Source organism: Miniopterus schreibersii, assembly GCF_964146895.1.
Source record: "Miniopterus schreibersii genome assembly, chromosome: 7".
In the NCBI taxonomy this organism is placed as follows: domain Eukaryota; kingdom Metazoa; phylum Chordata; class Mammalia; order Chiroptera; family Miniopteridae; genus Miniopterus; species Miniopterus schreibersii.
In genome coordinates, this window is record NC_138108.1 from 5,089,964 (window position 1) to 5,102,549 (window position 12,586).

General features: G+C 42.1%; 1 protein-coding gene across 7 annotated transcripts in view; it reads right to left on the reverse strand.

Annotated features, from left to right (window-relative positions):
* Positions 1-12,586, reverse strand: part of SP100 (SP100 nuclear antigen) — a 185,221-nt gene that overhangs the window by 128,317 nt on the left and 44,318 nt on the right. For 3 of the 7 annotated variants that reach the window (XM_081143139.1, XM_081143140.1, XM_081143132.1), the window contains exons 2-3: positions 3,383-3,545; positions 1,797-1,965 (exon numbers count right to left, since the gene is read on the reverse strand). The exons of the other annotated variants lie outside the window; for them this stretch is intronic. In XM_081143139.1, coding sequence (XP_080999265.1) covers positions 1,797-1,965; positions 3,383-3,545 — 332 coding nt within the window. The remainder of the gene's footprint in view (positions 1-1,796; positions 1,966-3,382; positions 3,546-12,586) is intronic. 7 annotated transcript variants of the gene reach the window in all.

The window sequence follows — 12,586 nt, forward strand, 5'->3', positions numbered from 1 at the left end:
CAGGAAAGACTAGAAACACCCCCAGGGGGACTCAGATCCCAGAACAAGGGAAAGACACTTGGACGCTGCAAGCGGGAGTGAATATTGCGGCACTGGAGGGTGTACCAAGAGGCTGGGACAGGGGCCCTGGACGCTGCCAAAAGGGGAGATCAGTGCACCAGCAAAGGATTTCTGCATGCAGGTGACCCAGTGAAATAAGAGGAAGGAAATAAACCAAGAAGCTCAGGGTGGGTATCTGAGGGGCCTCCAGGCAGGAGGAGACTAGGAAGGTGGTGGGTACACTTTTCCCCCAGGCTGACGGCAGGTGAATCTCCTGGGTCAATAAACATGTCCTTATGAACCTATAAGTCTGTATTATCTCTGTAATGCCCAGCAACTAAACATCGAATGCCTTAGCTTTGGATGTCCAAATTTCCAAAATCTTTCCAGGTTTATTTTTTTAATTTTTAGAGAAAGGAAAGGAAGGGGAGAGAGAAAGAGAGAGAGAGGGATCCAACCAGGGATAGAACCCGAAACCTGGGTATGTGCCCTGATCTGTCAAACCCACCACATTTTGGTGTGTGGGACAACGCTCCAACCGACTGAGCCACAGTGGGCAGGCCTCAAATTTATTCTTTTGAACCAACTCCCACAATCTGCTTCTCACTCTCTGATTGAGAGAAATCTAATTTGTCCTTGTTTTGCAGATCTGTGGGACCCTTTGGCACTCTATACATTTTCCCATAGTATCTGCCTTCCTCAGCTCATATAGTTATTTTTCTCATGAATTCTCCATCGTTATTTGGACACTGTGGTTGATACCAAATGGTGTTGGAATAGAAATTTTTCCAGTCAAGTCAAAACAAAAATTACTGGAGAGACAAAATATAACCAGGGACAACCATCCAAAAATAATGGGAGGGACAGTTTCAACCACAAATTCAGGCTACAATGAAAAAGAATAAATTGTGAACTCAGGAAAATGTAGTGAATCAAATCTAGTTTTGTGTAGTATGGAAAACAGTCTCTGGCCGAGCAAGTGTTTTTGAGGTTATTTAACTAATATTAGCTTCACCTCTGTGGAGAAAGAGCTCATACAACCATTATCCCTCACTAAGGCCAATTTGACCTGGGTTAACTTTCTTGCTCATAGCTCTGGAAACTTGATGCAGGTGGTCTGTCTTCTGTATTACGAGGCCAACACCGGGTTTAGGGTGAAAAATGACCCATGACTGAAAATTGTATGTGGACTCAGAGGGACTATGTGTAAACTAGAAGCCATAATTGGCCTTCTGCCATTGTGGTGGCCTCTGTAACTCAGCTGTCCTTTGTGGGGTCCCTGAAAGTTATGACTACAAAGTTGTTCCATGAGACATTGACTCCCCTGGGCATGGTGCTGCTAAGACAGGTGGGTCCTGCACTCACAACTAAGCTGTCACTTGAGGTGGGTTGTGGTCAACTTGGTGGACTGCTGTGTGGGCCCTTACAGAGGGTCCCATAAACAAAGAGCCACTGATGTTGCCTTAGTAGGATGCAGTGTTTCTTGTCATCTGTCCTTGTAAGTAAATCTGGTGTGACTGTGACTATGACTGTGATTGCCCTGTGAGTTTAAATGCTTAGTTAAGCTGTCTTCCAGGTGGGTGTTGTATTCTGGTCCTTATACCAAAAGCTATGAGAAGGCTTACGATACGTCTCTTTTCTCAACTGACAAATTTCTACTGCCAGCATCGTGTGACACATGGTAGACACTTGATATATATTCATAAAAAAAAAAAATAGGCCATGGGCATCCAAAGGTAGGTAATTAACCCAATTACCATATCTGAAGCCTTCACGAATGCAATTTAACTCAGGGTAGCTCTTCATGATGACCCTGCAGAACAGTGTATCCAGAAGGGGTAGGTTAAATGTCTTCTCCAGTTCTTCGAGAACATCATACACCACCTTTTCTATAGGTAACGACTTTTCCCAAGATTTGCGAGACTCCTTAAAAATTAACGAATGAGGAAAATATAAATACAGACATCCAAGTTACAGAAGAGCCCTAGAAAGTGATTTTATTGTTAATGCATCACAATTTCCCAACATAGGTACCTGCTCATGTAAAGTTTTAGAATTTCTCTATATTTGTATGACTAACTCGAACACCTAAATCCCTCCTCCTTAAAAATACCCATTTGTGAATCTGATCTCCTCGCCCTCATTTGCATTACATGGAAGAAAGAGCAATTGTGAAGAACAAAACCAGGTCCACAGGTAAGGGATGCGTAGCCTTTTCAGAGCCTGGCCAAATGTTTTCGGAAGAGACTTAGTGGTGATGAGCTGCTGTTCTACTAACTGGCAACCCTTGTCCCTCCCCCAAGACTGACCTGTCCTGGAAGGGCTCGAAGAAGCCAAGTGGTAATTTTCTCCCTTCTGTGAACTTTGCCATAAAGAAAGCCTATTCATGGGGAAAGAGAAGACTTTCATCTCTGTATGTCCACCTATGTCTTTTGCTAAAATTAACCTAAATTACAAGACTCCAGAAATAGCAAAAGAAAAGAAAACTGAAAACTACTGGAGAGAGACTAGCAAGCAGCTACTTCCAAATTTACCCTAACAAGACATTAATGCTCTGTAGATTTTAATCTTAGATCTAAGTATTTAAATTGATGTGCATTCAAATGAAATGCTGTCTAAATTATTTTATTAAATCATTATTTCTAATTTTATTTTTAATTTTCCCCCATTATCATTTACCTCCCCATACCTTCTTCCACTTCCAACCACCCATAACCCCCTGCAATGACCACACTGTTTTCAGTGTCAAAGAGTTTTCTTTCTTTCTCTCTTTTTTTTTCTCAATCGCTCCACCCCTCCAGCTCTACTGTTGACAGCCGTCAACCTGCTCTCTCCATAAGTCTGTCTCTATTTGCTTGTTAGTAGTTCAGTTTTTTCATTAGATTCCACATATGAGTGAAGTCATATGGTACTTGTCTTTCTCTAACCGGCTTATTTCCTATAGCATAATGCACCCCAAGTCCATTCATCTATTCATCCACTCATAAAATTACTTTAATTCCCAGTTCATGCTATATTGTATATATAATTCCTACATGGCATTAAACATCAGTGGAGCCCCCAGCTTCAGATGCTGCCTAATTTCAATGCTATTCACCCCAACTTCAGTGGGCACCAAGGAGCCCTATTCCTTCAGTTAGGAGCAGGACTGTCCCCAGGAATGCCTGCTTCTCTTCTCCCTTTTGACCTTATAGGAACACTTAACAGCAGTACTCAAGAAGGTCCCCACACATAGGAGACTCCTCAGTTGCCTCATTGTGCCCTGACATTTGATTCCAAACTATGAAAACATAAGTAATTTGGGGCTGCTTTACCAGCTTGTGACAAAGTAAGCCTCACTTACTTCATAGATCTTGTCTGTGATGAATCCACGGTCACGAAGAATCTCAAGGAAAGGAAACACTTTTTTTATTGCATCTGAAATGTCAACCTTATGTTGTATGAAGTGCTTGTGTGCAATTTTCCTGAGAGCATTGTAGTCTATTTTCTGGTCTTCTGCAGATATCCTAGGGAGAATGGATACCATGATTTTGAGATGCTTGTGGAGGCTGTGACACTTTCTTTGGGAAGGATATAAAGATATATGTGAAGAATGAACGTGCATAGCCCAGAATAAATGGAACTGATACAATAAAAAAGATACAATAGAAGAAATCATGGCGGATCAGAAAGGCATACATATTATTGAAAAGTCCAGACTGTCCCAATCAAGGCCATTGTAAACATATTTTCTCCTAAACATGTCTGGACTTTTTTTTTTTTATGAAAAATTTCACTTCTATTCAACATAGTATTGGAAGTTCTAGCCACAACAATCATACAAGACAAAGAAATAAAAAGCAGCTAAATTGGAAAGGCAGAAATAAATCTCTAGTTATTGGCAGATGACATGATATTATATTAGAAAACCCTAAAAACGCCATCAAAAAATTATTAGAATTAATAAATGATGTCAGTAAAGTTGCAGGATACAGAATTAATATAGAGAAATCTGTTGTATTTCTATATACCAATAACAAATGATTATAAGAAGAAATTAAGAAAACAATCCCATTTACAATTGCATCAAAAGTATAAAATACCTAGGGATAAATAAAACCAAAGAGGTAAAATACCTTTACTCTGAAAACCATAAGACATTGATGAAAGAAACTGAAGACGATACAAATACATGGAAGGATATACCATGCTCATGAATTGGAATACGACTTAGCAATGAAAAAGACTGAAATCTTGCCTTTTGAGAAAACATGGAGAGGCCTAGAGAGTACTATGCTAAGTGAATTAAGTCAGAAAGAGAAAAACAAATACCTTTTAATCTCACTTATATGTAGAATAAAATAAATGAATGAAGGAATAAATAAATAAATAAACAAACAAACAAACAAAACAGACCCAAGACACAGAGAACAGCAAGCTGATGGTTGTCAAAGAGGAGGGAGTGGGGAAATGGGAATTAAAACAAGAAAAAAAATTGAATTTGTACAACAATGAGATGGAGTAAACAGGTCATCCACAGAGGAATAAAAAACAATGAAATAACAATAGAATTTAACCTTAAAAATGCATCTTAATTAACATCTAAGAGAAAAGTGATCTCAGAACAATAAATACAAAGTGTCCCCTCACTGACGGACATCAGTTAAGAGAAATACCACCCTGAATTATAAAACTAGTTCATAAATGATAAGATGTGGTTTAAGAATGATGTGGTATAACCTGAAATTTCACAAGAATATCAATTTTTTTTCCTGGGACTTCTGCTTTGTGTTAACATATATCTGTCTGTGCTATTGTTGTATATAATGAATCTTTTTAAGCATCTGAATTTCAGAAGTGGCTGCTGTTTCCTGTGACAGTAGTTGTGAACCCATCTGTAATTCTGCTTCTTAGCTGGTCATTTTATCGCTCTGATAATAATGTTTTAATTAACATCTCGTATTCCTAAACATTATGAAGACTCAGAAATTTGTTTTTCAAACCAGAGGAGAATTATCTACTTCCCAGTATCCAACACGCATTAGGGAATGATAATGTCACATGACTGCGTCAAATTCTGTTTAAAATTTTTTTTTGTTAAAGATTGATGCAGTGTGCAGATGATGTTTTGCTGAATTGTACACTTGAAACTAATGTCACCCCAGTAAATTCAATTAAAAAAAGATAGCAGATTGAAGAAAAGCATTTGTCTTCTCTGTCTTATTAAAAATGCCACTACAATTATAATTTAAAATATGGTTTCACAATGACAACAAGAATGGCAGGGGGGCAAATAAGGGATTTCATCCAAAATGTATAGGACAACAGGCTGAAGAATCTCAGAGGGAAGGAGGGAGGGGCGGCAGGAAGAGATTAACCAAAGAACTTATATGCATATATTCATAACCAATGGACACAGACAATTGTGTGGTGAAGGCCTAGGAGGGGGTAAACAGGGTGAAAATTGAGGGACATCTGTAATACTGTCAACAATAGAATAAAAAATAAAGCAAATGGGAAAAGGCAAAAAAAAAAAAGCAGTAAAAAATAAAATTACAAGAAAACACAATTGGCATTTTTAGACAAAAGAAAACAATAAAGAGCATAAAAGTTAAAACAGGATAAAAAGTATAAAAGTATATTATTTAAAACACTAAATGTAAATGAAACAATGGTGATATTGGAAGGCACAGGATCAGAATCGGAATTCAACAAGAAACACAAGGAAGACAAAGTGCCACAAAGTTGTTAAAATCAAAGACAGACAAGCTACAGCATGCACACGTCAGCAACACAACAGACGAAAACGAGGCTCATACCCATATCACAGAAAACTCAAAAGACAAATAACGGGACAAATCTTATGGATATTGAAAAACATTCACCTCGAGTGTTTGAGTATTTACACATAGGCAAAAATGATCATACAGGCTCTGGAGAAATTAGCAAGAAAGACATATTTCTTAATTTTATGTCCTAAAAACAGGGAACACACAATTTTCCCCAATACTTTTGAAACATGTATCAATACATCATAATCTTGGCCACAAAAGAAGTCTCAGAAAGTTATAATTGGTAGAAGCTAAACGGGCATGTGAAAAAAAAGAAAGGCCCAAAGATTTTATGAAAGAAAAGAGAAAACACTCTGCTGAGAAAAAGAGAAAATAAATTTTGCAGTTAGAGGCTATTTTGAAAAAGAGGAAGAAAAACAGGGAAATAGTGTCAAGGGATGGACCAATATTAGAAAACCTCTTTATGTAGTTTATTGCAACAACAAGCAAAAGCAGAAAAAGCATTTAATTATATCCATAAATTAATTTAAAAGAAATTTGGAAACACCTAGCAGCTATTTTTAGAAAAACTATGTGAAATAGATGGAAGCTGACACAATATAAAGTCTCCCCAAATAGCAAATGCTACAGTAAACACTGAAATGATGAGGAGGCCATTCAGATACAAAAACAGTGGTGCCTGCTGTTACCACAATTTATATATATATGTTTTAGCTAACATAATAGGACAAGAAAATAAATTTATTGGTATAAATATTAAAATAAGATACAACATTGTATGGTATATGATTATATATGAAGAAACAATAGGGACCTAACTAAATTCTCTGAGTACTAGAAAAAAAATTTGCTAAGGAGCATGAATAAAACACACACACACACAAACAGGCACATAAAACTAAGAGGTTTGACTTACAGCAACAAAGATATATACTGAAAAGAAATAAAATAGGACTTCAAACACAGTAGTAAATACACACACATATATTTATAAACATCTAAAAGTTATGAGCCTCTATGAAAATGACTATAATGTCTTACTGAAGAAAAGTAAACAAGATCTAAATCAATGGAGATGTAGAAGGTGCCTCCAATCAGGAGATATAGCTATTTGAAAATGTCAGTCCTTGTGAAATTATTGCAAAAGTGTGGTGCACTTGCAATCTGTAATCCCACTGAAACTGGATGAAGTAATTTATAAATTTATATGACAGACCAAATATCTGAGTCAAGCAAAGAAAAGTATTTAAGAAACGTAAGTAGACAGAGACTTAATAAGTTTAAATGCTAAAAATACAGTAAGATTAAAAGAATGTAGGAAAATACTTTCAGTGCACACGTCTAAGCGTTCATATATCTGATACACAGAACACCAGCCTATTTACAAAATATGACAGACGACCCCAAAGGAAATGCACCTGAACAGTCACTTAGAGGACAGAGAATCAACAGGTGCAATAAACAGATGCCTACGGACAAACTGAAACGTCACCAAGGAACCGTTTCTCCCGCACTAGGCCGGCAAAGAGATTTCACAGGTGACGGTGCGGCAAGGGGAGCCCAGGGGAGGCCAGGGGAGTCCAGGAGAGGCCGAGGGGAGTCTAGGGGAGCCCAGGGGAGTCCAGGAGAGGCCGAGGGGAGCCCAGGGGAGTCCAGGGGAGCCCAGGGGAGCCCAGGGGGGCCCAGGGGAGTCCGAGAAGCTGACGGTCACTGCGGGTGGGAGCCCGAGCCGCAGGCGCTGGCCCCGGGGAAAGGGAACGTGGTCTCGCCTCTTACAGAACATATAGGAGCAAATCTCTGTGGCCTTGGGTTAGACAGAAAGGTAGCTGTAACATCGAAGGCTTGATCCGTAAGAGAAAAACCTGATACCTTCGGATAAAAAACACCATTAAGGAAATGAGGCTAACCCCGTCCAGAGGGAGAGAAAAGACAAGGTGGCGGCGCAGGGAACCGCTGCACCCGCCGCCTCCCGCAACCGCATCAAAATCACAACTGAAATCCAGAACCACCGTCACTCAGGGCCTCCTGCGATCCGGCTGCACAGAAGCCCTAACACCGGGGAGCTGGAGAAGCACCGAGACCGGCAGGAGGGGCGGAGACGCGAGCGGGTCGGGGCTGGCTCCCAGAGACCGGCCGCAGGCCACACCCGGTGCCCCGGTTTAAAACTGCCGTGAGGGGCCATCTCGGCGGTGGAGGTTTCCCGGAGGAGGGAGGAGGGAGGAGGGAGGAGGGAGGGGTCCCAGCCCCACAGCAGCCCCCAGCCCAGGGCTCAGGGCCGGGAAGAGACATCCCCACATCTTCGGGCTGTGAACCCAGCGGGGACTGTCCTGAGGGTCGTGGAGGCCGCGGGAGCCCCAGCAGCTCCTCTAAAGGGCCCGGCACGGACTCACTGGGACGCTCCCTCTGAGCCCAGCGCCGGGAGCAGCCTGAAGGGACCCGGGACACTCGGGGAGGAACTAACCTGCCTGAGATCCGGGCGAGAGGCGGAGGGCGGCTTCCTCCCAGGCAGAAGGGCTGGCGGAGGCCGTGGCTCCTGTGGCGAGTCCTCCCCGCACAGCCGGCAGGCAGGCGCCATGTTTGCGTCGCCAGCACCTGACTCACCTTTGGCCCCGCCCCGTGATTCCCGGAGGCCCCGCCCCTCCCCACCTGCAGCCCATCCAGGCCATTTCCAGGGGCTTTTCTGTGCAAGTGGCCTCTCGAGCCTCATGCTTAGGACTTTCCTAGAATCTCTCAAACAAGCAGCAGCTGCCCCATGCGGCTTGATAAGCGGCCCCAGGCCTGGCCCTAGCGGCAGCTGCACTGGCTCATAGCTTGGCCTCTCCTGGGCACCTCCAAGCCCAGCACAAGCAACAGCCAATTACGGTTTGGTGTGTAGCTCATGCTGGGGGGCCCTGGGCAAGCCACTGGCACAGGCTGACTTTGCACCTCCCGGGAGGCCCCAGAGACAGCGCACCTGGTGTTCAGACCCAACCACGCTGGATTACAACCCTACCACATCCATGAGTGACACACTCAAGGGGCGCACTTGGACAGCACCAAAGCACTGCTGAAGTAAATCCTGCTCCATAGAGGTGTCTCCAGCACAGCAGCTCTTTGGCTGTAGTTGCAGCGGGTCCTCACAACTGATTGGCCTGGGGGTCAATTCCTCCCAGTGACGCCAACAGCAACCAAGGCTCAACTACAACAGGACAGTACACACAGCCCACGCAGGGGAGCACCTAGAAGGCCCAGCTCAGGTGACTGGGGAGGCTGAGCCACTGAGCCCTACAGGACACCTAATACACAAAGCGACTCTACGAATTCCCAGAGACATAGCAGCTCTACCTAATACATAGAAACAAACACCAGAAAGCAGCCAAAATGCAGAGGCAAAGAAACATGTCACAAAGGATAGAACAGAAGAAATCTCTAGAAAAAGAATTAAATGAAATAGATCCAAGCAAGCTAACAGACACAGAATTCAGAATTTTGTTTATAAGGATGCTCAACCATTATGGTAAGAGTAGTATGAAAATAACTGACAAAAATCAAAGACATAGTAAAGTACCAATTTGAAATGAAGGCTACATGAACTGAAATGAAGAATAATTTACAGGGAGTCAACAGTAGAGTAGAGGACGCTGAGAATCAAATCAGCAATTTGGAACATGAAGAAACAAAAACCACCCAACCAGAAGAGCAAAAAGAAAAGGAATCCAGAAATATGAAGATAGTATAAGGAGCCTCTGGGGCAACTTCAAGAGGCCCAACATTTGTAATATTGGGGTGCCAGATGGAGAAGAAAGAGACCAAGAAATTGAAAACCTATTTGAAAAAATAATGACAGAACACTTCCCCTCCCTGGGGAAAGAAGTAGACTTACAGGTCCAGGAAGCACAGAGGGTCCCAAACAAGAGGACCCCAAAGAGGCCCACAGCAAGACACATCATCATTAAAACGCCAGAGGTTAAAGACAAAGAGAGAATCTTAAAAGCAGCAAGAGAAAAGCAGTTAGTTACCTAGAAGGGAGCACCCATACGACTGTCAGCTGATTTCTCAACAGAAACTTTTCAGGTCAGAAGGGAGTGGCAAGAAATATTCAAAGTGATGAAAAACAAGGAACTACAACCAAGATTGTTCTTCCCAGCAAAGCTATCATTTAGAACTTAAGGTCAGATAAAGAGCTTCACAGACAAGGAAAAGCTAAAGGAGTTCATCACCACCAGACCAGCACTACAGGAAATGTTGAAGGGTCTTCTTTAAGAAGAAGCTAATGAACAAAACAATCTGATGTACTAAATGGATCCAGAGACATTGACACAGGCAACAGACGATCATATTTCAGAGGAAAGAGGGAAGGGGGGTGGAGGGTAGGAAGAGATTAACCAAAGAAGCTATACAAATATATGCATAACCCATGGATACGGTCAATAACTGGGTGAAGGCCTGGGGAAGGGGGGGAGCGAGGTGAAGGGAGTCAATTGGCGGGGAAAAATGGGACACCTGTAATACTTTCAACAATAAAGATAAATTTAAAAAAAGAAAAAGAGAACATTAGTCACAGACAGAGAATGAGAATCTGGGCTTGGTTAAGGACAAGGAGTTCTGCTTGGAGCAAGGAAGACAGATAAGCTTGTGATGGTCATGCAGGGCTGGAGTGAGGGGCCCCAACACAGTCAGTTTCTCCTTCAGGATACACAGTCAACATTTTCAGGCCAAGGAGCTCAAAACACCGTGTCAAGGGTCTCTGAAAAGCAGAGTAGAAGTATCCGAAGGCTCACCTTTCAGAAATGGCAATGAAATTATGATGAGGTCCAGAGAACTTAGAGAGTTGAAAGCTGTGAAGTCACCTTGTGCTATGAAAGCATATGTCAGTTCTGGACACAGCTAGAGGCTGACTTGACTCAGGCAGAGGGCTCAGGCTTCAGGACAAAGAAACTAACAGAATCAACATTTAAAAAAAATTAGTAATAACCAGAAACCACAAGGGCTAATAAAAATTAAATAATTGTCATAGGAGAAAGGTTTGAAACAACCATTATGAACAGAAAGTAAAAAACTAAAGGGATTATTTACTAGGGATAGCGAAAGCTGCGAAGGCTAAAGTTGCACCAATGGAGGAAAAGTTTTGCTTCCAAATTTAAAAAGAATATGTTTGTGAAGATAGTAGAGAAGAAACTTTCCCTGAAGTAAAGGTAGACTTGAATCCTCCACCTTAAGAAAGTGAGAACTGTGGTTAAAGACAGTGTCCATGGAGCTCACCAGTAACTTCCTTCACCGCTTTTATTCGTAATAAAAAGGGTGCATCTATCTTATAAAATCAATGCTATAAGTTTTCACTCTAAATTTGAAAGCTTTAATAAGGCAGACGTCACCATAAAACAGTTAAAAGACAAGGAACTATATTTCTAAAGTTGAGACTTTGTAGCCAACTCTCCCTACCATTGAAGAAAGAACAATCACCCCAACTGATTACATTGGCCAAACATAAACCTGCAGTTGACAGATGAGGCCGTTTAAAAGGCCAATAGACACAAAAACCTGTTCGACTTCCCATGTAATCAGAGCATGCAAATAAACAGGATGCATCTCTTTATCCATCCCCTGTGTGGAGCTGGGGGTGGAGAGATGGTTCCTCAGCTGGTGGGAATTTAGGGCTTCAGCTGCTAGGAAGGCAATTTCGGAGGCTCTACAAACAACTGAATATTAGTCCCCTTTCCCTCAACCATTTTTTCCTTTTGGTTTTTGACACGAGAAAAATACTTGTATAAATGCAAAAACAGAGAAATATATAATTGTTATTATCGCAGTTTGTTGGTAACAATTGAAAACAACAGAAATGGTTTAAATGGAACATAATTTAAAAATAATGGTATATCAATTCTGTGGAGTAATATGCAGCTGTTAAAGTGAAGGAAGTAGGTGCATATGTTTATTAACGTGAAAAAGACCTCTAAGAATTTTAATGTTAAGCTTTTTAAAATTTAAAATCCTGCCATGTCCTCTTCCAACCATGTCGTCTGACAAGATCCGGACGTGGAGAGGAAGCTTCAAGGAAGGCGTGTTCTGGGGAGAGGACGTGGCATGTGGGTGGGAGGAATTGGCTTAATGGGAATATCTCTTCTCCTTGGAGGGGGATTTTGGGCCATAAATCAATAACTAACCTGGGAATGGTAAACAATGTTCTCACTTCTGAAGAAATCCCGATTTCCCCAAGTCCAGTCACTATCACATGTGCCGGATGCTTTAACAAATTGTCATTAGAAGAAGCTAGAAAAACTCCCCCTGGCGCCCCCAAAAAGGCATTTATGGAGGAACTAGAGAAAGCTGAGCTCACACAGCCGCCTATATTCAAGTGCCCCGCCTATGATTGCAGGATTAGTCGAGGACAGGAAGAAGGCCATCGCCCCTTGCCTGCTGCACAAGGACCACCCTGGGTAGCACACAGAATAAATGGCAGATTGTGCCATCCCCCTGAAGGGGCTAACAGTGTGGAAAGGCCACCAGACCCTCCTCTGCCTTACACAGGTGCTTCCAATGGGAACGGTGTCAGAGCAGTTACTGTAAGTGGAAGGCACGGTCAGTGTGAGAACCTGCCCTCCATGAAACGCTCGGCAAGGCGGCGGCCACGCCGGTGCTCGCTCCCAAAGGAACGAAAGAAAAGCATTCTTAGCAGTTAATCCATAGCTATGGCAAAAGGCACTCTTTTCTTAGAAGAAAATGGCAAGAAGAATATAATAGCTTATGAATAGGTCCATAGTTAAAATATAACCATAAGAAGTAGTAACCACAGGCAA